This window comes from Rhinolophus ferrumequinum, chromosome 18 (assembly GCF_004115265.2).
Source record: "Rhinolophus ferrumequinum isolate MPI-CBG mRhiFer1 chromosome 18, mRhiFer1_v1.p, whole genome shotgun sequence".
NCBI lineage: Eukaryota > Metazoa > Chordata > Mammalia > Chiroptera > Rhinolophidae > Rhinolophus > Rhinolophus ferrumequinum.
The window spans coordinates 51,847,843-51,873,729 of record NC_046301.1 but is presented as its reverse complement, the minus strand read 5'-3'; the positions used below and the strand labels follow the sequence as shown (position 1 = coordinate 51,873,729).

General features: G+C 50.8%; 1 protein-coding gene across 5 annotated transcripts in view; it reads right to left on the bottom strand.

The window, feature by feature from the left end:
- GATAD2A (GATA zinc finger domain containing 2A) overlaps positions 1–25,887 on the bottom strand; it is an 89,412-nt gene that overhangs the window by 19,198 nt on the left and 44,327 nt on the right. For 2 of the 5 annotated variants that reach the window (XM_033134204.1, XM_033134205.1), the window contains exons 1-2: positions 17,477–17,496; positions 11,976–12,244 (exon numbers count right to left, since the gene is read on the bottom strand). In XM_033134204.1, coding sequence (XP_032990095.1) covers positions 11,976–12,238 — 263 coding nt within the window. In that variant the 5' untranslated portion in view covers positions 12,239–12,244; positions 17,477–17,496. Of the gene's footprint in view, positions 1–11,975; positions 12,245–17,476; positions 17,497–25,887 lie in introns of those variants that run through there. The other 3 variants (XM_033134206.1, XM_033134207.1, XM_033134208.1) reach the window with 2 other exon arrangements.

Genomic DNA, 25,887 nt, shown 5'->3' with positions numbered 1-25,887 from the left:
GTCCTAGGCTGAGGGCTTCTCCTCCTTCCACTACCTGACCCCAGAAGGCCATTAACCACTGTGCCACCTGAGATGTGAGCACCGAGCCCTGCCAGGTGTCCTGGCCTCTGCTCACACTGGACAGCGGGCCTGGCCCGCCTGCATCCTCTGCATTGATTGCACTGGCTGCTCTGACGCAGCGGCTCCCCAGCGTGGTCCTAGGGACCCCTCCAGGGGCTCTGCCAGGGCATTGCAACGCTAAGACAACATCGGCCCCTTTCGACAAGTCGTAGTGCCAAAGTGTGCCAGGACTCGGTGCTGTCCCGTTGTGGGCAATGCCCTGACGAGGAAGGACAAGCTACAGATTGTATTAAAGCTCAGCCCTTGAGTAAGCGTCTTTTCAACATTCTGTGATAAAACAAAGCATGTCTGCTAACTGAGGGAAAGAAGACACACTACGGTTCCTCAGACTTGGGTGTTTGGCAGCCATTTTCCCCAAAAGGGTTGAAACAAAACCTGTTGTTTCAAGGAAAACAACCAACAGGATTTGTCACCAATAATTAAGTCTGAGCTTCAATAAGCAAAAAATCTTATTTGTTACCATGTAATGAGTGTATTATTGTCATCTTTAAATACATTAATAAGTACTGTCAACAGACATTTTCCACACAAATATTCTTTGGGGCCCAGAGATGGCAAAGGGGCCGTGCCAGTGCTTGCGGCAGAGGGTTTCCTCTCCCCATGGCAGATGCCAGTCTGAGCAAAGGCTCCCGAGTGGAGTCCACCTGACAATGCGGACTTTCTCTTGCTGCCAAAGTTGTGTTCTGAAAATCGGGAGGTACTAAAACTGTAATAGCACTCACCCCACAGATATGCCGCAATTTCCCTATAAAATCCATTCAATTATAAGCCGACAAAATTTGGTAACCCTATTCTTCCAGCCTCTACAGCAGCAACATATACGTGTAAGGATCCAGTTACTCAATGCAGAGAACTGGGCACCACCCAGGGCAGCCCGACACGGTGCATCGGCAGATGGGGAGGACAAACTACCCAATGGCCAGTTGGGCGCCCAGGGCCCCAAAGCCGGGAGACTACCCTGCACCTCCTGCCCCACTCCCCACAGACCGCCACTCGCCAGGCAAAGGTCCTTCACCTGCTCCTTCCTCTAGCAGGTCTACCTCTGCCCTGAGTCCACGTGCCCCTGGGCTCCAGCCAGGCCCACAGCACCCACTCCCTTTCCTCCACAGGGTGCTGCACGGCCTGCCCTTCCCAGCCGGACCCCATACTGCTCCCACTACCATGGGCCTTTTCAGGCCCTCACTCTGCCCAAACAAATCCAATGGTTCCAGGAACGTGAAACCCTGAGCACCCCAATTTCAGGTCTGTTAGCTCCCTAGAAAGTGCCACCAGGAACTCTCTTTCTCGCACTGCCCACGGACCTTCCAAGTGCTCCTGAAGGAGGGAAATGCTGCAAGCCTGGACCAGTCACGCTCCTTGGCAGGCCACTGCGTCAAAGCTGCTTCTGAGAGGAACACTGCAAACCCCCAGGTCTCAGACCCAAAACTGTACAATGTGGTTACATCACAACTATTTTTAAGATTAAGCTCTAAAAATAAGTGGTCTGACGGCTTCGAACCCAAGGAACGGGACACACAGCAACGGCTGGTATGTCTCCAATGGCTCCGCCCCTCAGACACCCCTGAACTCTTCTCTCACCTGTCCCAGGTGGGCCCCTTCACGGTACTGCCACCAAGGCTGCCTTGGCCACAGGAAACTCAGTCTCCAAAGGCAGCGGACCCCACCTGGCGATGCGTGTCACCTGCCCTCATCTGCTGTCCCTTATTCTTGGACACACGTCAGTCCCACGGCTCCTTTCCATAAGCGCCGGGACAAAACTCACTGGACAGCGCTGGGAGACTCGGAGGCTTGGGAATGACCAGCCTCGCTTCAGAAGGGATGGGGGCGCAAGGGGGGGCTGAACTGTCCTGGGCCACACAAGGGTGAGTGGAATCGGGCGGCCAGACAACCTCCTTCTTTTTCCGCCACCTGCCGCCGCCCCCCCACCCCAAATTATAATTCACATGTTTATCTTGAGGGAAAAACCTTGGAAATCTCTTGCAAACAGGCCAACTCTCCTTTTCCTCCAGGGCACTTCTGATAACCGAGAAAATGCTCCTCTCCTGGTGTGACCCCTACTTGTCTTACCTGGGGTCACACACGCCCTTGGGCAATCCTGGGCAGTCACTCCTGTTTCCACCTGTTCTACACACAGGCCCCCTTCATCCCTCTCCTTCACCAGGTTAGATGGCGGTGAGGGACGGGGTGGGGGGAGCCCTCAGCTCCAGCACTCTAGCCACCCCTGCCTCCCGGCTGGGTTCTGGTTCTGGTCCAATTGCTCTCAACGAGGCAGAGAAATCAGCTGCAAGATAAAAAGCAGCATATGTAAGAGGTGAGATAAAAAGCACAGTGAATGTTTAAATAAAAACATTACAGTAAAAGACACATTGCCATGAATCCCCCTCAGAATACTCCCCTCACTTTGGACACACTTGTCCCGTCGTTCTTGCCACTTTCTGAAGTTCTGGAAGTCCTCTTTCGTGAGTGTCTTTAGCTGCACTGTCGTGCCTGCCTCGACTTCCTGAATCGATTCAAAATGTTTACCTTTCATGGTTATTTTGACTTTGGGGAAGAGCCAGAAGTCGCACAGAGCCAGACCGGCTGAATAAGGTGGACGAGGACACACCGTAATGTTTTCATCTGACAGAAATTGCCGTACCAGGAGCGATGTGTGCCACAGAGCGTTGTCATGACGGAGGATAAAGACACTCACAAAAGAGGACTAATTGCTTCAGAAAGTGGCAAAAACGATGGTATCAGTGTGTTCGAAGCAAGGAGATTTTGAGGGGGTTAATAGCAACGTCTTTTATTATAATAATTTTTTTTTTAATTTAAACATTCACCGTATCTTTTGATCACATCTCGTAAGAGCAGTTTTATCAGGCACAATGGAGGGCTGGCCAGACGCTCCCTCACGTATCCCCGCAGGTAGACCGTTTAAATGACCTGCAACAGCAGCCAGGGCACCAGTCACAGGGTGAAGAGCTTGTCAGTATGTAACAAACAAAGCACTAGCAGGAATATGTGCTGTGAGGAAATATCGGAAACCGCACTGCAGAATTATACTGAGGCCGTCACACAGGACACTCCCAGAGGGCTCGCACTGTCCAGTGGGAAACCATCCTTTCCCGGACGGAGGAGAGAGCCATGAAGGCAACACGGAGGTGGCGACATGGTGAAGCTCCTTACCTGTCACCAGGCTGCCTCACACTGTTGTCCAATGTGAGTCGAGTCACTTTAGGAATGAGAAACAGGGCACCCAGAGTCTGTCACCCTGATACCCCAAAATAATCTAATAACTTTTAGAAGTCCAGGTGAACCCCTCAAGTTTCAATTATTTCAAAGCTGGGATAAGATGTGGTCCATAAAAAAGGCAGGTGGACAGAGAAAGAACTGGGTGGAGGAGCCCCCAGGGAAGAGGAGAGGCAGAGAATGAGGAGACGGAGCGAAGCCCCCGAGGTGTGGAGGCAGCAGCTGAGGCAGGGAAGAAAGCACGGAACCAGGAACCCATTTCCAAAAGGACATACCTCTCCGTTCCCATGTACTGAACATGCAAAGAAACTCCAGCAGGCTAAGATTTCCAGTTGGAGCTGATGGAGCCACTCCCTGAGACTGCCCGGGCTCTCCTGGAAGTTGCCCAGCAGCAGACAGAGAATTAGGAGTGAAAGGCAACAGCCAGCCCACAACAGGTGCTGGGGTGGGGGGGGTGGGGGCTCCTGAGAGCCTCCCCCAGAGCGCCGGAGCCCCCACGCAAGGAGGTGATGGTCACACGAAGGAACAGGCTTCTGGCTGCAGGACTTCCAGAGCTCACACACCAGGCAGGGGGGTCAACCCGTGAGGCAGACTGCAGGAGAGCCGGCGTGAGCGCCACACCCGTACCTACGCACTGTGTGAGAACGGGGGCCCTTTCCTGAGCCATCAAGCCCACAGCTGTGTCACACTCACCCACCTCCCTCAAGAACGCACATTCCAGCAGACAGCTGGCTGGCGGGCCAGTCACAGCTGCAGTGGGGGGCATGGGCCCGAGAATAGGGTGGGTGGGGGGTTAGGTCTGTACATGGCAGGCAAGGACCCCTCACCCACCACCAGGCAGGCAGCCAGTGCAGCTATGATCACACTTCTGTCACCAAGGAGGAAAAATTGATGGTCACACAAGCAGGCCAGAAACTGGACCCAGACCTCTCTGGAGACCCGCTGGCTAAAATTTTAGACTGACACCACCAAGAGACGATACAGTAGCCAGCCCCCATACACACAAGAGTAAAACGGCCTGGTCATTTTGGGGAAAAGGCCTGTAATTTCTTTACAACAACTCAACACACACCTACCCTATGACCCTGAAATTCAACTCGCAGGTATTTAGCAAGAGAAGTGAGGTCCAAGGTCCACAGGAAGACGCCTGCAGGAATGATGACTGCAGCTGTGCTCACCCGGCGGGGCTCCGTGGACAGGTGAGGGCGTACCTGTACACATCCACACGGGAGTCACTCAGCAAAAGGCTGACACAAACACAAGGGTGAATCTCAAAGCACACGGAGCGACAGAAGCCAGACTCCACCGAGGAAGGCTGAGAAGATGAGATTCGTCTAGAGCGGCAGAGAGCACCGGAGAGGACAGGAATTGCATGGAGGGCTTGAGGGAACGTTCTGGGATGGTGACGAGGTTCTGCTTAAGGCTGTGGACTACACAGGTGGATGCATGTGTGCAAACTGAACCAGGAAGGCTCACGTGGCATGCACCGCCATCAGCTGTCGGGCTGGGCAGCCCCACTGTTTACTTTACCCTTCCCCTCCCAAGAAGCTGCTTGTAAAGTGTCACCCAAACAGCAAGAGCTCTGCCTATGACCCCTGGAGTCACTGGGGAAAAGTCTGGCGATGCAAACCTTTTCCTGCAGGCCCCATTCCTATACAGAAGGCCATCCATACACCCCCACTTTACAAACAGGTGGCTGCACTATCATGTTACTTTCAGATTCATTTTTGCTTTGGAAGACTAGGGTGTGAAGGTGGGTGTGGGTGCTGCGCCCACACACACCCCACTTACCCCTGCAGGCCACCAAGGCCTGTCTTAATTCCGACTGAAGAGCCAATGAGGTCCCTGGTGTGGAAGAGTTCGCTGGTTTTCATTCGGTATGTCACCCCTTGCTACCCCTTGCTGAATGCCAAAATCTCAAAAAGGCAGACAAGACAGTGATTCTGTCATCGAGGACACCTGCTTCAACAAAGGGGCTCTGCTTTGCGGGCCCAATAAATAGCACTTTTAGTGCATGTTATAGGCCGTCAGCGCTTCCAAGTGCTTGACCAGGGAAGTGGAAAGCCAGAAACACTAAAGCCCACGGCAATGCTACCGCCTATTGCCAGCTCCCAGGAGGCCAAGGGCCCCTCGGTGGGGACGGGAGTCTTTCTCACCCACATCACAAAGGGGGGCAGCAAGCCCTTGGTTCCGAGTGAAGCCCTATCGCACAGCTAATGAGACATGATGCAAAGGGGGGGAGGGGAAAGAGAAGGGAGACATATGGCTGCCTCAAGGCCACACACCCTAACGGAAGCCAGGGACAAGCAGTCACCAGGACACCTGTGCCACACTGAGGCCCACGTGGCAGACTGTTAAGAAGTGGAAACAGGGCCCCTCGTCTGCCCCTGCCCTGCTCGTGCTTCCTCCCAGGTAAAATGAGGAAGTAGAGATGGTTTGCCCAGGCACCCAGTGTCTTGCACCCCCCGAGCCATAATCCCTCAACAGCCTCCCCAGACCTCTGCATGTTCTTTCGTAATATGGCACCCCAGAAAGGAGCGTGACCAGATCCTGTCCTATCACTTCTATCCGAGGGGACCCACACAATGCCTGTCACGGAGCAGGCCTGGTCCTGGCCTGCCGACAATCCAAGGAGCTGGCACCTCAGCAAAGGGCACACAAACATGTTTTCAGTGAAACATGGAGATGACTGTTCACAGAGCTCCCAGCCCACAGAGGCCCTGGATGATGAGGGACCCAGTACTTATCTTTCAGGTGTAGAAGCTCTGAAGAAAAGCTCTGGAGCAAAAGAGTAAATGCACCTCCACACAAAATGGGGGATAAAAAAAGCTGTCCTCCCCTGTGTATGGCCCGATTACTTCTGAAGTTCAACAATCTATGACACAGACTCTTCTCTACAGAAAAGTGCAGGAGTATAATCTGCTTATCACAGACACAAAACAGAGAACCCAACGCAGCTTTCAAAGCCTGCTCCAGCCTCATCTAAAATGGTCCCAAAGTTGGGTGAGTGGGGGGCAGGCAGCACGTGTCCATGACCTTTTGGGTTGACCTCATGAGACCAACAGGCTCACAACTTCCTCTGCGGACTTTTGTTTTTCATGAGCGTACTATTGGATGCAGAATGGAAACCAAACTGTTTTAACCTTTTTTTAAAAAAAACATCCATATTAAGGTATAATTTACATACCACAAAATTCATCCATGGTAAGACTACAACTCAGTGATTTTTAGTAAATTTAGAATTGTGCAACCATCACCACAATCCAATTTTAGAACTCTTCCATCACCCCGAAAGTGCCCATGACTGTTCATCATGCTCCTCCCGCCCACCCTGGCCCAGGCAGCCACTGATTTCTCTCCATCTCTACACTGTTTGCTGTTTTGGACACTCCCTGGAGGTTAAGTTCCACATGTAGCAGATCTCGGGGTCGGGTGTCCCTCCCTCGGCATGACGAGCCTGAGATTCTTCCATGTTGCAGCACCATATCGATAGGTTTGTTCTTTTCCTTACTGTACGGACATAGTACAAGGATATGTGGCTTGTTTCCACTTTTTAGGTATTAGGAATCGTGCTGCTATGAATACCCATGTACCTGCCTTTGTATGGACAGACGTTTTCCTTTCTCTTGGGTACGTTCGTTGGATAGATTGCTGAGTCACAGGGAAAGTTCATGTCAAACTTTGTAAGAAACTGCCAAACTGCTGATGCCATTTCACAGTCCCACCACATATCTGGGTTCGTTTCTCCATGTCCTTGCCAACAATTGTTACTGTCATTTTTTTTTATTACAGCCATCCTTGAGACTTGTATGACCTAGCACATGGTCTACCCTGGAGAATGTTCCATGTGCTCTTGAGAAAATGTATTCTGCAGTCACCAGATGGAGTGTTCTATAGGTGCCCATTAGCCAAATGAGTCGGCAGTACTCTTCAGGTCTTCTAGAACCTTACTGATCTTCTGTTTAGTAGACCATTCACATTTAATGCGGTTATTGATGTAGTTGGATTTACATCTGTCATTTTGCTATTTGTTTTCTACAGGTCTTCCTTCTTGTTTGTTCCTTTGTTCCTCATTGACTGCCTTCTTTTGTGTTAAATATTTTAGTGTACCACTAAATTCTTCTGTTGATTTGTTGATTTTTTAACTGTATTTTAAAGTTATTTTTCTTAATAATTGCTCTAGGGATTACAATAAATATCTTATTAACTTATCACAACCTACTTCAGATTAGCACTAACTTGATCCTGGTAAAAGGTAGAAACTTTACTCCAATATAGCTCCATTTCATTTCTGCTGTTCTGTGCAACTAACGTCCCATATGTTATATTTACATATGTTATAAACATAATACATTGTATCTATGATCAATTTCCAGAGAGCTGAAATGGTTGTTTTGTCAATTCTGTCCAATGTTACAGTCAATGTTGTGTCCTTTAAGTAAGAAGAAATGAGGGGGGCTAATCTTTTATATTAGTCCATATATTTACCATTTCCAGTGCTATTTATTCTTCCCTGTGAATATAAGTTACCAAAATGTCATTTCCTTTTGGCCTTAAGAACTGGCAGGTCTGCCAGCAACGGATTCTTTGTCTTTATCTCAAAATGTCTTTTTCGTCTTCATTTCTGGCGGACAGTTTTGCTGCATATAGAATTCTGGGTTGACAGTTTTCTTCAGTCTATATTTTGTCATTCAACTCCCTTTTGGTTTCCACTGTCTCCGGTTACAAGTCTGCTGTTATTGTGTGAATGCTCCCTTATACGGGAGGAGTCATTTTTCTCTTGCTACTTCCAAGATTCTCTCTTTTTCTTTGGCTAGCAACAGTCTGACTATGTACAGGTATGGAGCTCTCTGTATTTATGCTACTTGAGGTTTGTTGAGATTCTTGGATGAGCTTCTCCTCAAATACATTTTTGGCCATTATTTCTTTAAATGGTTTTTGTGTGTGTGTTGCCCCAACCATGGCTGCAACCTTGGGCTAACAGAGCCACTGTCCCCCCTCACTCGCCTGTCTTCAAGACTGTCACTTCAATCAATAAGGCCACAGGCAGGGCTGCTGCCCACCACTCTAAACTGAGTGAGCCCCTTCTCACTCTTGCAGAGAAGCTGTTGGTCCTCACAGCCTGCCCCAGCCAAGCAAAACCTTGCTACCAACAGAGCTCCGAAAGGTCATGGGAGGAGCCCCAGGCCAAAAGTCACAGATTCCCATTGTTCTCCCCAAAGTTCAGCAGTTTCTTAAGCACAAACACTTCTCAGATTGTTGTATGCCTCTGGTGTATTTCCAGAGTGCTGAAACAGTTGATTTTTTGGGTCAGTTCTGTCTTGCTTTATAGCTGTTTCTCTGGGAAAAGGATCTGACAATCTCTCCTCCTTCAATCACGGCTAGAAGCTGCCCTCCAGCCTTGCTTTATTTTGAAAATAACACACACACATATTGGGAGACTGAGTCAGAAAAACTGCCAGAGATGGAGAGGGCGATTATGGAGAAGGGAACCGAGCCTACCCTTTTATTTGCTTCTGTACACTCCAAATTGCCCCAATGTAATTCAAAACACGTTGTATCTTGGTGATTTCATCAGTCACTTTCTTAACGAAAACGGAAATTTTCTCTGCTAGAAGCCAGCAGAAACTCCCTCTAGTCTTCAATACACCCAAATTGGGTTAGAGTAAGACAGCATGAAAGAAAAAGTGGCAGTTTTTAAAGAGCCAATTAGAAATTCTAGGAAAAGAATATTATATAACAGTGAAAATGAATTACTATTGCTACACTCAACATAAGCAAAACACACAAACATTATGTGGAATGAAAGCAAGCAAGGGTACAGAATGTAGAATTCCATATATTTAATGTGCAAAAATAGGAAAAACTAGTATGTGCTGTTCAAATCAAGAAAATGGTTACCCTTAGGGGGTAGTGACAACAAGTGGGCAAGGGGGACCTCCAGAGTGCTAGCAACTTTGTTTCTTGATGGAGCTACAGGATGTGTTCAGTTTGTGAAAAGTATCAAGTGGCACATGAGTACTTTTTATTACGTATGCTATACCTCAATTAAAGAAAAAGGAAATTCTCTTAGCATAACAACATGAAATTGGCATGATAGTCTTACATGACTCAATGCACCTGAAGTCCAAGGGCTTCCACCCCCCTAAACTGTGATTGGGTACAGTACCTTTTCATTTGCCCTAATTCACACCAACCTAGGAAACCAATGGAGCAACCGCACCACAAGTCTGACCCTTGAACAACATGGGTTTGAACTGTGGGTCCACTTATACATGGATTCTAAAAAATAAATATCTATACTGTTTTCAATCCATGGGTTCAGAGGGCCGACTATATGCACTGATCTGCGTCATTTTATACAGCAGACTTGACTATTCTCGCAATTTCGGTATGGGGGGTGTCCTAGAACCAATCCCCCATGGATATGGAGGGACAACTACGTTTCTAGGGAGTTAAAAGTTATATGCGGATTTTCAGCTGTGCAGGGGATTGGCACCCAACCCCCACTGTTCAAGGGTCAAGCATAGGTTTCCAAAGGATGTCCAGAGCCCAGCACTCTCAACGAAGATCCAAAGACGGCCCACTTTTAACATCAAATTGTGGCCAGTCACTCCAGAACAAATTCCAGTTTTAGAATGGCTCTGGGTTGGAACCGATCTTACGATTCTGTCAAAACTCAAGACTGTACTTCTTCAATGAACTAGACAGAACAATCTGTGTGGGCACTCAGGGAGACACGAACTGTACACGTGACATTACATTCTGAGTGAAGCTTAAGACTGTTAAGTGTTGTTGCTAACACTTCTTCCCCTCACGACATGCTGCGCACCGGGGCCGATTTCTGGGTATACATCTGTCACCCATCAACCCATAACCAAGGCAGAGGTTATCGCCCACTTATAAATGAAGACGCACAAGGGAAGATCACCTGCCCAAGACCAGTCAGGGAGCGTGATTTTTGACCTCCACTCTGCCTACTGGTCTCGTTCCAAAGCCAGGCTCTTTCCACATTCTCAGAGCTTCGCGATGCCCTGGGGTGTCTCCAGACCTGCAGCAGGACCCTTGCCACGTGCCTGGGTTCATCTGTCCTCTGCTCCCTTGCATCCTTTATGTGTCGTAAGGCCCATCAACTTCAGAAACTGTCACATCATCTACTTCAGAAACATTACATCATCTAAATGCCATGCCCCTGGGTTGGAAGCCAATGGGCCCAGGAGGGGAAATCCGGGACCACCAGGCCCCGAGGCCAAATGCAGCCCAGCCTTTGGTAACATGTTTTGAGTTCCAGCTCTTTCAACACTTAAACTCGCCCTCATAATTCACTAGTCTGTCCTGCAGGGAAGCGCGGTGATTACAGGAAAAACTGTACACAAGCAGCCCAGGAATAAAAGGGACCCAGCAGATCTCTACAAACACAAGCTCCTCCTTCTCCTCACCCATCTGAGACGTCGCTGAGGACCAAGTTAGAGAGAGAGAATTAGACATGGACTTCAATTTTACTTCTGGAACTTAAAGCCACTCTGGCTTTAGAACAGGGGCTGCAGAAAGCAAAACCAGACAGAAAAGGTTTTTCTGGGTAGCAAAACCGCAAAGCACACTTCCCACCCCCCAATTAAGATGCTTTCCCAGTAGGAGGGGGTTGGATTCTCCGATTTATGTCGAGGTGGTTAAGAATTTTTAATGCTGAAAAACGCCAGGCTAGGTAATCTCTGAAGCCCTTACAATCCCAGCAGTCTGGGTTCCAAAATGGATTTAACACCAAAACTGCAGACTGGGACCCCTCTGGGAGAAGGTGAGGAGCCTCCAAGCTTCCCCAGCTCTGCACTCCTGCCGTCCACCCCGACCTGGGCAGACACAAGGGAGACGAGGGATGGCCACACTGGTATGGCCACAGTGGGACGTCAGCTCATGGGACATCTGGGTGTGAATGTTCTGGAGAGAACGGTCTCAACAGAGCCCTGAGGGGAGGGGTGACAGCAGGAGCAGAAGCTAGGCCTGAATTTCTCTTTATATCATGAAAAGGTTTCTGAGTGCAAACAGGGTGGTACGACGAGTCTGATCTCTTTCATGCCTTTTCCTTGAGAGCTCACGAAAGCCAAGGATCAGGAAGGTTCCTCTTGAAATAATCAGTACTGACTAAGGAGAAACCAACAGAGCACGCCACAGAAGCCCAGAGCCAAGTGGCCCCTCCTCAGAGACACGCTGCCTTTGAGGACCGAGGGCACATGTGACAGGTGCCCTGGACTGGGCTCCTAACTCTGACCCCGCCAAGTGACCCAGGGAGGGCATAGCATCCCCCTGCCTTCCTGAGCCCCAGATCTGCAAAGCAGGAAGGCATGACCAAATGGAAAACTCAAGTTTTCTTACAAATCAAAAGCACCAAATTGGGCAGTCAGCACGTAGAGTTTAGCGAAGACCCGCTGCTGCTGGCAGGGGAGCTCACACAGGACACCACCCCCGTCCTATGAGACCCACACTGCACGCCGCTCACTGACGTCCAGGCCCTAGGAGGTACGTCCCTCGGCCAGGAGGGCACAACAGTGCCAGGGGTGGAGGGAGGGGCAGCCTCAAGCTCACCTCCTCACCCCTGCCTGTCCCAGCTCCCAGCCCTTCCCACTCACCTGTGTGAGGTGCGCATGTCCACAGGCCCGTCACCTGCTGGCCCTTCACCTCTGCCCATGGCTGTCACCTCTGTCCCCTTCAGCAACACTTGGGCTGGGCCTCCTCCTGGCTCAGGTGTCACTCTCATATCTCCATCCGTGTTTAAATCTGAAGCCAACAATCCTCTCTCCATTTTTATTTTCTTGCTCTCCACATCATCCTCCGCTGGGTCCTGTTCAAGCGCTCGTTTCTGACTCCGTGTCCGGCATGCTTCTTCGGTCATTCTGAACTTTGAGGAAGCAGAAAACACGACATTTACACTTGGCACAACGGAGCTGCTACCTTCTTAGAAACTTCAGAGCGTCAGGTTGGAGTATTCTCCTCGCCCCATAACAGTGGCAGAAGTAAGTACAACACAGGGCCTATAAAATGTGCCCGGGACATTTCTCCACAGCTCTGAGGAGAGCTGGGACAGGAGCAGTGGGGTATCTGGAGAACTGAGACTTACGGACCGGGACAGGAACGATGGAAGGTGGCCACTGATCAGAAAGAAGGGGAATTCTCAGTGATCCAGACTCAAAGCAAATAGAGGAAAACTCTGAACTCCCTGCCGATAAGATTCTGAACACCTGCACTGGACGGGGGGTGTCTGGGATCCGGAAGGGGGACCACTGTCCCAGGAGCAGGGCCACAGCCCGGGTACAGCCCTGCACTGCACCGCCTCGGACTGACCCTTCTCCCCTTCAGTGGGGGCAGCCTCCTCACTCCCTGCTCACCTCAGGGTGGGTGAGGAGTAGGGGTCACATTTAACCCTTTGACTGCTGGTGAGGTGAACTTTTAGTGAGGTGAGGCCTGGCCCAGTACCTGCAGCACACACATATCTTGATTTACAGAAGAAAGAAAAGAAGAAAAAACAGCTGAGTCAGTTTTTGATCCCATGACATCACTGGGCTCCACATGACCCTTCCCAGGATTCAGTCTGAGAGACAAAGCACTTTCCAGAAAACCAGTCTGAACCGGTTCCAGACAACAAGCTGAAGTGTTAACCCTCACGGAGACAGAAGACAGGAGGGAGGACAGTCAGTGAAGTCTGTCTGCAGGGAAGCAGCAGGCATTCCACAAGAGTCTGGGACATGGGCACGTGCTCTTAAAGGGGCCACTCCAAGCTGGGCCTCGATGTCCCAACAGGGCAGGACACTAGAAATGAGACGAAGAGTTCCCCAGAGGACAGAAGGAATTTAGCTGCCAGGCTCTGACAGAATTCCCGAAGCGCCAGTTCTCAGGACAGTCAGCAGCCATGACCACCAGCACAGGGAGGAGCACAGCGTGAGAACCCCTCCAAAGTCTCAATTCACACCTGTGGCGAGCTTACACTCGAGGCCTCTGAGCTGTTTGCATCCACGCAGGCAGGGCACCCAGCGCCTCAGTTTCCTCATCAGTAAACATCCTGGGAGCTATGTGCTGGGCTGGGCAGACCCGGTCCCAGAGCCCACCCTCTAGGAGGCTGGGGCAGCACCAGCCAACGGAGGGGATGTGTTCCTGAGCCGTTAAAGGAAGGCCTGCCGTGCACTCAGCCTGAAAGGAGGAGAGGACAGCGGCTTCTCCCCCCGGTGCAGGAGGCAGAGCGGCCCCTCTGCACACCTGTTAGGCCAGCGTGGCACTGACATCTATCTGCTCCTACAGGCAGCCCATAGCACTGAACTGAGGTCTCCCCATGGCCACGTCACCTCTGGGGTGCTCCCTTCCCAGAGTGATCGAGGGCGGGGCCATGGGCGACGACTTGGCTTCCATCTGCCCCCAGCCTCTCCCTGGCACCCCAGCCGGGGCCTGCCATCTACCCTGCGGCAACTGCTCAGCGCCAGCTGCTCCCATACAACCCCCCTCCCTCTGCTCTGGCCCAATATCCCCAGCCCCTCAGCCACCGCCCTGTAGTGTCCACGGCCCCAGTGACGTGAGGGACGCTCCCATGTGCCTCTCAGGCTAAAGCTCGACGGTTTCTGTCTTTCTCCAACATGCCTTGACCACCACCCCGTCGGCCGCTCACTGAGTCTGTGCATCCCGCCTCCCCTTGGGACTGCAGACAAGTCACTGCCCTGAGAGGCTGTCACTGTGGGACGGGAGGGTCATCTTTGCTTTGGGCACCGCCTGAAATAGGAGCTCCTCAAACATTCAGGGATTTTGATGAGTGATTCTGGGGCCACCTTGGACGGCAGGTAAGTGCACCCCCAGGACGAGGGAGGAGCCGGTGTGGGTGGAAGATGAGGGGAGACCAGAATCTCAGGCGAGGACCCCCACTGGGGTCCGGAAAAATTCTGCCCCCGAGGGAGGAGCTCGCAGTCTGGCCTGGCGCCCACTGGGGGTGAAGGGGATCCAGGTAGATAGGGAGAACGCACCCCCACGAACAATGCTGTGTCCCCCAATACTGCACTCAGAGCGCCCGTGCTTCTCCACTCAGCGTCTGCTCCAGCTCAGTGGGGTTCCCCACAGGTTAGGTCCCAGTATGTTCTCCATGGACCTCAGCTGAACCCCAGACCTGCGTGAAGTCCTTCTAACTGCCCACGGATGAGGAGGGGAGTCGATGGCAAGATCGCTGTGCACCAGGTGCCCAGACCAGCGACGTGGTGCCAAGTGGCCTCACTTCACTGTCATTGGTGGCTGACAAGCAGTCAGTCTGTCACGAGGGTGAGAGCAGAGCTTCACAGCCACAGTGCCGCTCCTGCCAGTCCCTGCCAGCAGAGGGCCAGGGAACCCGCTGCTCAGACAGTGTCGGGGCAACTCACTGTGAAGCCCCTGGGCTGGAACGATGCCAACCCTCGGCCCAGAACCGAAGGCCTAGCCTGTGCCTCTGGTGGGCCGCTCTGGGTGAGGGGAACCTCCTGCACCCCTCCCCCACCACACGAAGGACAACCCCGAGGGGGCGGGCCCGCCAGGGGTGATGGCGCCTCCTCCACAGAGCTCTGGTTGCCTTAGCACCCACTGGGGCCTGCTGTGGCCAACCCCTTGGCCCCTGGGGCATTGCTCCTGGGGAGGGCAGGGGCTGGTAAGCAGCACTCCTCCTCTCAGTGGGAAGGACCAGTGCCCCCAGCACCTCAGGGCTGGAGGCCACAGCACGACAGGCACAGACCCAGAGATGGTGACAAAGTTTCAGAAAGAAACCAGCCTTGAGGAAAGAAGTATGACTATGACCGACTGAGGATTTCTGCACAACGCAGGAAGTGCATTAGAAGACTTTCTAAAGAGCAGGTGAAAAGGCTGTCCCCGTTGGTAAATTCGGATCAGCTTTACAATTCCTGGCAAGTGAGGGGACAATGCAGGGGAAGCTGTGACTGCAGAAGTCCCACCGCAGGCCTACTTGTTCAGGAAATGCAGGCCCACAGAGGGCCTCCCCCTCTCAGAGGGATCCTGTGCTGGCTGCGGGCCTGAAGGCAGATCCAATCAGCAGCCCGCCTACTGTCAAGATGCGGCCACCAGGGTGCCAGGATGCCCGAGGCACAGGCTGCACCCCAGGGAGAAGGGCTGGAACCCAGGCAGGCTCAAGGCCCTCCTCTCACTCTCCAAATAACCTGCTCTGCTGCGTCCTCCCACCGGGCCAGGCCCAAGGCAGACGGTGGGACGCACACAGTCCAGGGATATCCCAGCCACACCAGCAGTGACACCAGCACAGCACAGACCCATCTCAGGACGATGGGGCCACCGAGTCCGAGGCAGAATGCTGACACAGGGCTTAGGGGCAGATGCAAATTTCAACTGCCCCTACCAAAAGCTGTTTTATTTGAGTAAAATGCCACCATCCAACTGGTCTAAGAACCTCCGGCATAAAACTCCAAAGGGTGAATTACGCTGCAGCAGGAACCAGACTTTTTAAACAGGACTCGGGAGACCAACAGAAAGCAAGGAGCACAAGTCCGGCACATAGGCCAGCAAAAAAGAGGAAACAGACCCGAGTCACAGAAGCATAACCCGAGGCATTATCATTAATCCTCTCTGGACTATATCACTGTTACTACCGTACCAGCAGCACCACCAGGAGTAATACTCCGGTTTCAGATATGAGGAAAGGGAGGCTTAGCAGTATGTGCTTGGAAGACGTGACAGAGCCATTGTGCTGAAAAGTAGACTTGGGATGCTTTTCCCAGAGGCCAGAGAAGAAAGGGACTGTGTGAAAAGGTGGGGGAAGAAAGGTGCTGGGTGTGGACCGACCTCCAGGGGAGCACAGGGAGGTCTGTGGGATACAATCCGTTCTACAGGATCATCTGGCTGATTTGGGGACAAACTGAGGGAATCTGTATCTTGTGCTCAGGATGGGAAGGCGATGGAGCAGTGGGGAGACATGACCAAATGCTGGATTGTACGTTAGACGACAGAGACATCACAACATGCCAACAGCTGGACGTGAGGCAGAAGAGGGTTGCTCTGTTTTGTTGGCTTTTGCCTGAGCAACCAGAAAGGAAAAAGTGATTTTCTGAGAGGGGGAAGGAGCAGATCTGGGGGAGGAAGGTTGAGAGTAGAGGTAATCTGGACATGTGAACATGCGCCATCACCAGACCCACACAGAGAGGCTGAGTGAGGAACGTCTGTTGACAAGTGGAGGCCTGCACCTGGGGTAGCCCCTGTCCTCAGAACGGCCTGGGGCACCCCTTCCTGTCAGGAAGGAAGGAGGGCCAGTGAAGCAACGGTCACCAGGGTGGGTGACAATGGAGTCCAGATGCCACCTCACCAGCTACTGGCCACACAGGCCCCACTGGGCAGGCGGCTCCACTGGGCCAGAGCGCCCCTAAGAAGACACACAGTACGGGTGGGTCTCTGCACCCCGGTGGTCCCAGGGCTGGGGCTGTTCTTCCCTTCCAGAACAGACGTCACTCTGCTTGAGGCCTGAACCACTTCCTGATGCCTATCTCTGAGCAACAGTGGCAGGGATTGCAGTGTCTGTGTTCTGGAAGGAACTCACACCCAAAACCAGTTTTAAACAACGTCAAACCCCATTTAAGGTTGAGTACAAGGGCTGCAGTCTAAGTTGGAAAACAGAAAAATAACCAGCCTGCCCCACCGGACACAGCAGAGAACAGAAGTGGGATCTCAGGGAGTGACTGGCCAGGACAGCTTGTCACTCCAAGCCTCCATTTCCCCAAACATACCTTACAGACATGATATATGAAGAGACACAGAGTGACGTTAGAAATAACCTGAATGAGAAAATCAAGTTGCACAATACAGTGGTACCTCAGCTTTCTAACGTAATCCGTTCCAGAAGACCATTTGAGTTCTGAAACGTTCGAAAACCGAGGAGCGGTTTCCCATAGAAAGTAATGCAAAATGGATTAATCCGTTCCAGACCTTTAAAATCGACCCCTAAAACAGCAATTTTGCATGAATTTTACTATCTAATGGTACCACAGATCCATAAAACGATACACAATGAAAGCAATAAACACAACATACTGTACTGTAAAAGCAGTAATAAATAAACACAATGGAAAACAATACTGTAGATGATAAAAATGAAAATGTAATTTTTTCTTACCTGCAAGGATGATAGTAATGCTTTGGACGGGGGGTCCCCTTCAATAGTCGCAATAGGCGACCGTTGTTCAGGTGTTCTGTAGCCCTCTTCCAGAATCACCGTAGGTGACTCCTCTCCTACCATTCCTTCCCTTGATTTTTTTACACCACTGACACCTGGTTTAGGCTCTCTGGCTCTTTTCCTCACTAAACATTTTTCGATTGACATTTGCTTTTTCCGATGTTTTAAAATTTGCCTAAAGTGAGACACAGCATCATCATTGAACGTGTTAGTGGCATGACTTACGGCAGCTTTGTCAGGGTGATATTTTTCAACAAAAATTTGCACTTCAACCCATTTTGCACACATTTCTTTGATCAGTGCGGTAGAAACACTTTCTCTTCCCTCCTCCTCCAAAGACAATTCCTCAGTGGCCGCCTGTTGCTGCTCCGTCAGAATGTGCTGAAGTTCTTCTGTGGTGAGTTCAGTCCTGTGGTCCTTCACTGACTCCTCCACGTCACCACGACTCACTTCCAAGCCCATGGACTTGCCCAGAGACACAATGTCCTCAACAATAGCAGCGTCCTCTTCAACATCCTCAAATACACGCTCAGGGACAGCGTCCGGCCAGTTTCTCCCATGCTGACTTCATTGTTCTGTGAGACACATCCCTCCATGCTTTGTCTATGAGAGGTAAGCAATGTAGGATATTGAAATGACTCTTCCAGAACTCTCTGAGGGTTAGCTCTATGTCTGAGGTCACCTCCAAGTACCTTTGGAACAGGGCTTTGGTGTAAAGCTTCTTAAAATTAGATATGACCTGCTGGCCCATGGGCTGAATGAGAGAAGTCGTGTTGGCGGGCAAGAACTTTACGTTGATAAAACTGAAGTCGTCCATCAACTCGTCCTCCTCGCCTGGGGGGTGAGCTGGAACATTCTCCATAACAAGCAGGCACTTCACTGGAAGGTTTTTGTCTTGGAGGTATTTTTCTACACTTGGCCCGAACACTTCATGAACCCAGTCAATAAAAAATGGCCTGGTTACCCAAGCTTTGCTATTTGCCCTCCACATCACATGCAGTTTGCTTTTTATGACATTGTTTTTCTTAAATGCCCTGGGGTTCTCAGAATGGTAGACAAGCAAAGGCTTCAACTTAAAATCCCCACTTGCATTCCCACAAAACAAAAGGGTTAGCCTGTCTTTCATCGGCTTGTGTCCTGGCAATGATTTCTCCTCATTTGTTTTGTAGGTCCTCTTTGGCATTTTCTTCCAAAAGAGGCCTGTCTCATCACAGTTGAAAACTTGTTGGGGAAGGAAACCCTCTGCCTCTACATAATCTTTAAATTCCAAAACAAATTGGTCAGCGGCGTCTTTGTTGGCACTGGCAGCGTCACCATGTCTCACCACATCGTGTATGCCACTTCTCCTCTTAAACTTTTCAAACCACCCTCTACTTGCCTTGAAAATATCACGCTCAGCACTTGTTCCAGGGGTGTTTTTCATGAGGTCAGCATGCAAATGTAAAGCTTTTTCACAAATTATGCTCTCAGAAATGCTGTCACCGGCCAACTGTTTTTTATTTATCCATATGAAAAGCAATTTCTCCACTTCTTCAATTGTCTGTGTTCTTTGTCTTGTAAGTGTTTTGACACCTCTTGCAACACTGGCTCCTTTAATGGCTTCTTTATTTTTTAAGATGGTACAAATTGTAGATTTGGCAATACCAAACTGCGTTGCCAGATCACACACACACACACGGACACCACTTTCATGTTTGGAAATAATTTCCTTCTTCACCTCTATTGTTGTTCTGTTAATGATTCTCTTGGCTTTGCAGCTTTTATCCATTTCTCACAGCGAGGGGTGATTGGCAGCGGGCTCCTGAGAGGACATGAACACAGACTGATTGCACAGTCACAAAAACAAATTGGCTGCAAGAGTGCTCCTGAGATGAGATGAGCACAGATTGATTGCACAGTCACCAAACAAGCCCAAGTATCACCTCCGTGTTGCGCGGGTGCTCAGGACTCCACAGCCGACACCTAGGCCTCAGGATCTTGCACTCAGCAGAAGCCACGTGACATGTTCGACTTCCAAGGCGTGTTCGAAAACCGAAGCATTTACTTCCGGGTTTACAGCATTTGTAAATTGAAAAGCTCGTCAATGGAGACTTTCGAAAACCGAGGTACTACTGTAGTGTAATACCATTCACATGGTTTAAAGTGCCTTTACAGAAAAAAAATACTGACAGTTTACTAAAATTGAAACTGAAATAGGGCTAAAATCCACAGCACTCATCTCTAAAGAGTGAACAGTTAAGAAACTTTCACTTTCTGTATTCAATTATTTCTCATAACAGTGACTACGTATCAGCCTTCTATTCAAAGAAATTAAAGATAAAAAGGAAAACTAGATCAAATAACACCGCCACCTTCAGAGACTGAGAACTGAAAGACCACGTGTTAGAAGGCCACGTGTGAGGAGGGCGGTGTGCCCACCCCAGCCCTCGGCCAGGACGGTGCTTGTGACGCACGGAGGACACATGGTCAGCTCCTCAAACAGGCGGAACCAAGAGGAACCAAGAACACAAGAGGAACACGAAACCTAAGGAGGCTGAAAGGGAACCCTGCTGCTCCTTTCCCACCTCTTACTAGCAAATGTCCACGTAGCGTAAAAGTCCACTTTCTCCGTCACTTACTACCACGCCTCTCAAGCTCTACACAATAAGCCCAATCCCCTGAGCTCATCACTCAGCCCACCTTCTACTTGGGCTACTAGCTGTCCCGAGGGGCCGCCAAGCCGGTGTTCAGTGTGGGCTCCCTCTGACAGCGCCCATGTCCTACACGGCCCTGACCGAACGGCCCACAGCAGCAGCAACCCGCCCCCCCGCGCCACCCCCCCCAAACAACGGCTGCATCCCTCCTCTTGGATCAATGCTAAACTCTTCCTGGCACAAACTTCTTTCTCCCATTCATCTTCATTTTCAACGTGGAGCAGACAGTATGGGTTTAGTCCGCGCTACTGAGTTAAACATACAGTTCTATAAATTAGTCTCATGAAGTGTATGATTCCTGGGGTTGCCCTATGGGGCAAAATGAAGCGAACAGGTTGAGTGCTTTCACTGAAGACTCCCGCATTCGGAGAGGTTATCACTTTGTGAGGGGTGTAAATGTCTAACTATTACATTGTTTTGTACACCTGAAACTGAAAAAATAAATAAACAAATAAAACAAGTTCCTCCTGACAACAAAAATAAAAAACTCCTGCATTCTGACTTTCTGGAAGGTACTGAGATGGAGCCCCACAGATTGATGCCTACGTGGGAACAGGAATTCGGGGAGACAGTCCACGCAGGGGGAACAGCATGGGCTGAGCCGCTGAACAGAGAGGGTCTCAGGCAGAAGGAGGAAGCCACAGCAAGGTTTACTCAAAAAGAAATCTTACCTACACACAAACTGCCTGAAGCCAGGTTCTTAACGCTTAGTGGTCTGAAAACTTACGACACTCCAGAAACACAGGCATCTTCTCTCCTGTACACCATCAGGAGGGCCCCAGGCCCCGCCACCTGACTAGGAGCCCCCTGGGCCTTCAAAAACACAAACTGAGAAGACATTGGGGAGATTCTCCCTGCAGCAGTCCTGGGGTATGGGGGGGCACACCAACACTCGCTGGGGGTGTCACTCATCCAGAGCCTCTGCTGTGTGGTGGGGAAATCCAAGTCTAGGTGGGCCACGGTTCTGAGCCGAGCGCCCAGGTGCCCACTCCTTTCTACCTGGCACTCTCATAAGCTGCCCACCGTGGACCATTCTACTATACGATCTAAAGGCCTTTTGTTAATTATACTTAGGTGGTTTGTTTTCATCTGGAGTGACAAGGACACGGTGAGGCTAAGATGTACACGCCAGTGAGGAGGCTGGAACCGCCATCCTCAAATGCCTGCACGGCAGCCACACCTGATAGAATTAAGGTTTGCCCTGCCCAGGGCCAGGCCACAGAAAACCCCCCAGCCCCCACCCTCAGATGTTATCACCACCCACCAGGTAACAGGCAAAAGGGCGTCAGCATCAATGTTCCTGCTGTGTCCCTAGTCCTAGAAGACTACTAGCCACACAGTAGGCGCACAGTAAACATCTGATGAATGAACAAATGTAGGTTTTACAGAGAGGAGCTTGGGAAGGGGGTTGTTAGACCAGACACCTCAGGCCCCATTTCTGACACTGGGATCCTCAGATCTTGACCCAAGTTGATTGTCCCTCTGTTAACAGAAATGTGGGCTCTTCTTACTTCATTTACTCCACATGGATCACCTCAGATCCTCACAACCACCTCCAAGGTGAGTGCTACCATCAGCCCCATTTTACAGGTGGGAAAACTGAGGCAAGTGGCGGTCATACAGTGAGGGGGTGGGATGGTGCTGGGTACTAAAGGCCATGCTCCGCCAGGCAGTGTCTATTGAAACACCACATCAACAACCCAGAATCAGACTTGAGGCTTCCAAAGGACACTGGGAGCGCCTCACGAGGGGGAGTGGGCTTGACTTCTCACCGCACAGGGTCCAGATGACATAGTGATTACAGCTTCATGGAGTGGCATGAGTGAGACCACACCTCTTGCTGTTTGTTTTCAAAGCACAGTCAGTTCTGCTGGAGCACAATAGATATATTTCTAAAAATTACCACATGCTGCAAAACCATGCAATAGAAACAGAGAGCTCCTGGGAACAGTGGGATTAGTTGCACAGCACCCCAAAACTCTATCAGTCACATAAAAAAAAGACAGGAACCTGGTTTTAAAAAGGCAGCATGTTAAATAGCCAAGAACTACACAAATGCTACCTGAAGCCTGACCCCTCCCCGGGGAAGACCTGTTATGTGCTGTGGCTGTGGTTGGGCTGCAGTTTCTGAGTTCCTGTGATTAGCTGGCAGGAGGCCTGCTGACTCCAGAAGGGGATGGGCGTGGCCTGAGAGCCGTCACTGTGTGTGCGCACTGATTCTGTGTACCAGCAGGTGCTATTTTGGCTGGGAGCAGTCTTCTGCGTTCACCAAGTACAGCAGTCAGCAAACCTTTTCTCAAAGTGACACTAAATATTTTCAGCTCCGTGGGCCACTTGGTCTTGGTCCCGATTACTCAGCTCTATAGCTGTGACAGTATGTCCTCAAATGGGTATAGCTGTGTCCCAGTCAATTTTATTTACCAAAACAGGTCACCAGCTAATCCAGCATTTCTCCTGGACAAAACAGCACATAACCAAACACAACTTGTGTATTATGCTCCAACTATGCCCTAATATATCAATAGTGTTGGAATAAATCTACTTTTCCAAAACAAACATTACAGCAGAACTGACTACAGAGAAAAATAAGTTTAAAAAAAAAAAAAAAAAAGACTTGAACATGTAAATTCAATCTGAGCCCAGGAATCAAAGTTAACCCTTTTGACAAGTCAGAAGAAATTTAGTTTCAAATAGAGTCAAGAGCACAGATCACTGCAGGGTCAGTCAGTCTCACGACACAGGTTTTTATACCATCCTAAAAGCCCTACATGCTCAAGATAAATAGGTTCCTCATAGAAGGAAATTACGTGCTATAAACTCAATTACTGCAGATGAAACTTTAACCTAGTTACAGAAACAAGCAGTTCCTCAGCACACGTGCCTGAGTATTAGATCCAAGCTCCAAGGAGAAGCACAGGGGCTGAGAAGAACCTGAGGGGCAGAGCAGCCAGCAGGGAGGCTGAGGGGAAACCTCACTAAGGAGGGATGTTTGAGCTGGGATGGAAAAGTGTGAACAGAGCACATGGGATTGAGTCACTGCAGACCTGGGTGCCGCTGGAGATGCCCTGGAGCAGGAGGGAGCCACAGGACCCAGCTTCTCCAGGTAACCAGGACTCACCTTTGCCCTGGAAGGCTGGGTAGAGAGGCGTCATCTGTACCAGGGAAACCCTGAAAAGGGCGCTTTACGTGGTTTGAAAGGGGGGGCCCTCCAGAAGGACACAGGTCCACAGCACACTGCCCCCAAATGCCCCACTCCAGGGCAGGCGAGCAGCGCTATCGTCGCCGTCATTGACCTACATCCTGGGTCCTGTCCCACAGGTGGATCAAGATCTCTGAACAACCACGATTTGCACCCGTGCGCTCTGCCTGGGGCTGCAGCTCCATAGCCCAGCCCAGGGACGCAGGGAAGCCTTGGGGACCTAAGGCTCAGCCTCCACCGGTGGGCACCTCGATCCTTCAATTCTGCTGACCTTTAACTCTGCTGACCTTTATGTGAACACTGGGCCTGAATGTTGGGCGCGTCCCTTCACTCCCAACCTGGTGGTGTCCTGTCCATCACTCACTGGAGCTCCCTGGGCTTGGAGACTCAATGAAGGGTTCCTGAGCCTTCTGCCTGTACTAAGAGGCCAACGCAGATGGCCAGGTGGGCAGCCACTTGACAAAAATGAGACACATCCTGCTACGGGGCTCTTCTCAAGGCTTCTCATGAGGTGGGCAATGTCATTGTCAGCCTTCGAGGGCCACGGCTCCGGGGTGGCTGAGGGCAGTGTCAAGACAGGGAAAGGGACACGGAAAGCAGTGCCCAGACTCGCTTTCTGTCTGACCCCACTCGATGGACACCCCATCGGCAGAAAATGAATGCAGGAGACTGGGGCACCGGCAGACACCTCCCCACGCCCCAAAAGTGCCGCACGCAAGGCTAGGTGCACACCCAGCACCACACCCACGCGTGCTCGCACATGCACACCATACCCACTTACACGTGCAGTTTTCATCCCTTGCTCCCACTTCTGAATTCTCTCCAAATCTCTCAGAAAAGGTCTTTTTTCTTAATTCTGAGCAAAGAACAGCAGTTTCTGTGGATGATCGGTGTCCGCTCAGCTCCTATCCCTGTCGCACGGAGGACTAAAACCATTAAGTACGGAAATGAGATTAGATCCAGGGACCAGGACCACCAACTCCTAAAGCACACGGAGGAGCCTCGCGTGGATCCCCGCACACGTCCGCCATTTCAACCCACACTTCCTCGAGCCCCGACTGAGATCATTCGCACCGGCTGGAACAGCAGAAATTTTCAAATCACTAGCACTGCAACCACACTCCTTTCTATGATTTTGTGCATACGATAATTTAAGCCTCCAGATAAGGCAAAGAACTGTTTACTGCCGTTTATCTGAGTGATGCGTGAACCCTGAAAGGAACTTCTGCAGCACGGGGTGCTTGTTACTCAGCGCATGGGACACCCCTTCTCCTAGTTCATGGTCCACCTGGCCCAGCAAGACATGGACACCAACGGGCTCCTGACAAATACTGATCCTGCACCTGACGGCGACATCCAAGGAGCCAGTGACCTGGGGGTGCCTCCTCCGTGGAGGGCTGGAGAAGCAGCTTGGGGTACCAGTCCTCAAGGGAGCACAGACACAGTAAGCGCTGTAAGATGCGTGTGCCAATCTCCATTGTATTACAAGCCAACACCAAAAAAGGAGTCCACCTGATAGTCCAGAAGAGGAGAAGAATCTAGAAATGCTTCACTTGAGCTGGGCTCCAAGGGTAGAATCTGGACTTGTAGAGAGAAGAGGAAGACACAGTAGCAGAAAAGGTGAAGAGGCTACCTGAAATAAAAAAAAACTTACAAAGAGAAAAGATTAAGAGGCAGAAATATATAGGCACGTGTAAATCCATCTCTAAGAAAAGTTGATAAAACCAAATAAAAGGAGATCAAAACTTTTATCAACTGTTTTTTAAATGGAATGAGGTTGCCTAGAAGGAAAAAGCGCCCCCGTTACAGCAAGGCCATTTACGTTCAGTGCTGAAGGCCAGCAGTGGTAATGGCCTCACTTGGGCTTCCCTGGGCTTTGGTGGCCCTTGGAAGTCCAGGGACTGGGGGTGGAGTAGGGTCTCGATGGGCGTCAGCCTGAGAGCGAGGAGGGCTGGAACCTTTCATTGAGTCCTTCAGCACAGAGGAGGGGAGCTCAAAGAGATAGCTGTGAGGTGGCACCGAGCACACTCCAAAAAGACCTGGGTGTGCACACATCTTAAATGAGGTCCTCCGGTCACTGCATCCAATCAGTCATTCTGAGCACAGTGAGCTCCGCAGGGGAGCACGCTGCCCCAGCCCACACAGGTGTTCTCTACCTAATCCTGCCAAGAAAGGGCACCTCTTGCAAGTGCAGTGCTCAGCACAGAAGCAGGAGTTGAAGGGGGAGGGGAAGTTCAGGAGCTTCTCAGCCTCCTCCTAACAGCTCTCCTAACGTGCCAAGGGGTGCCCGCACACACTCTCCATCGGAAACGCTGGCGACCCATCAAATAGAAGCCAGCATGCAGGGGGAGGGGGGTTCATGCTCAGCTAGACCAAGACATCCGTCCTATCCGGTCACCTACAGTCCTAGGTTCAAGAACCACCCAGCAATGCAGGGTTAAGACTGAAGTGAAGTCAAA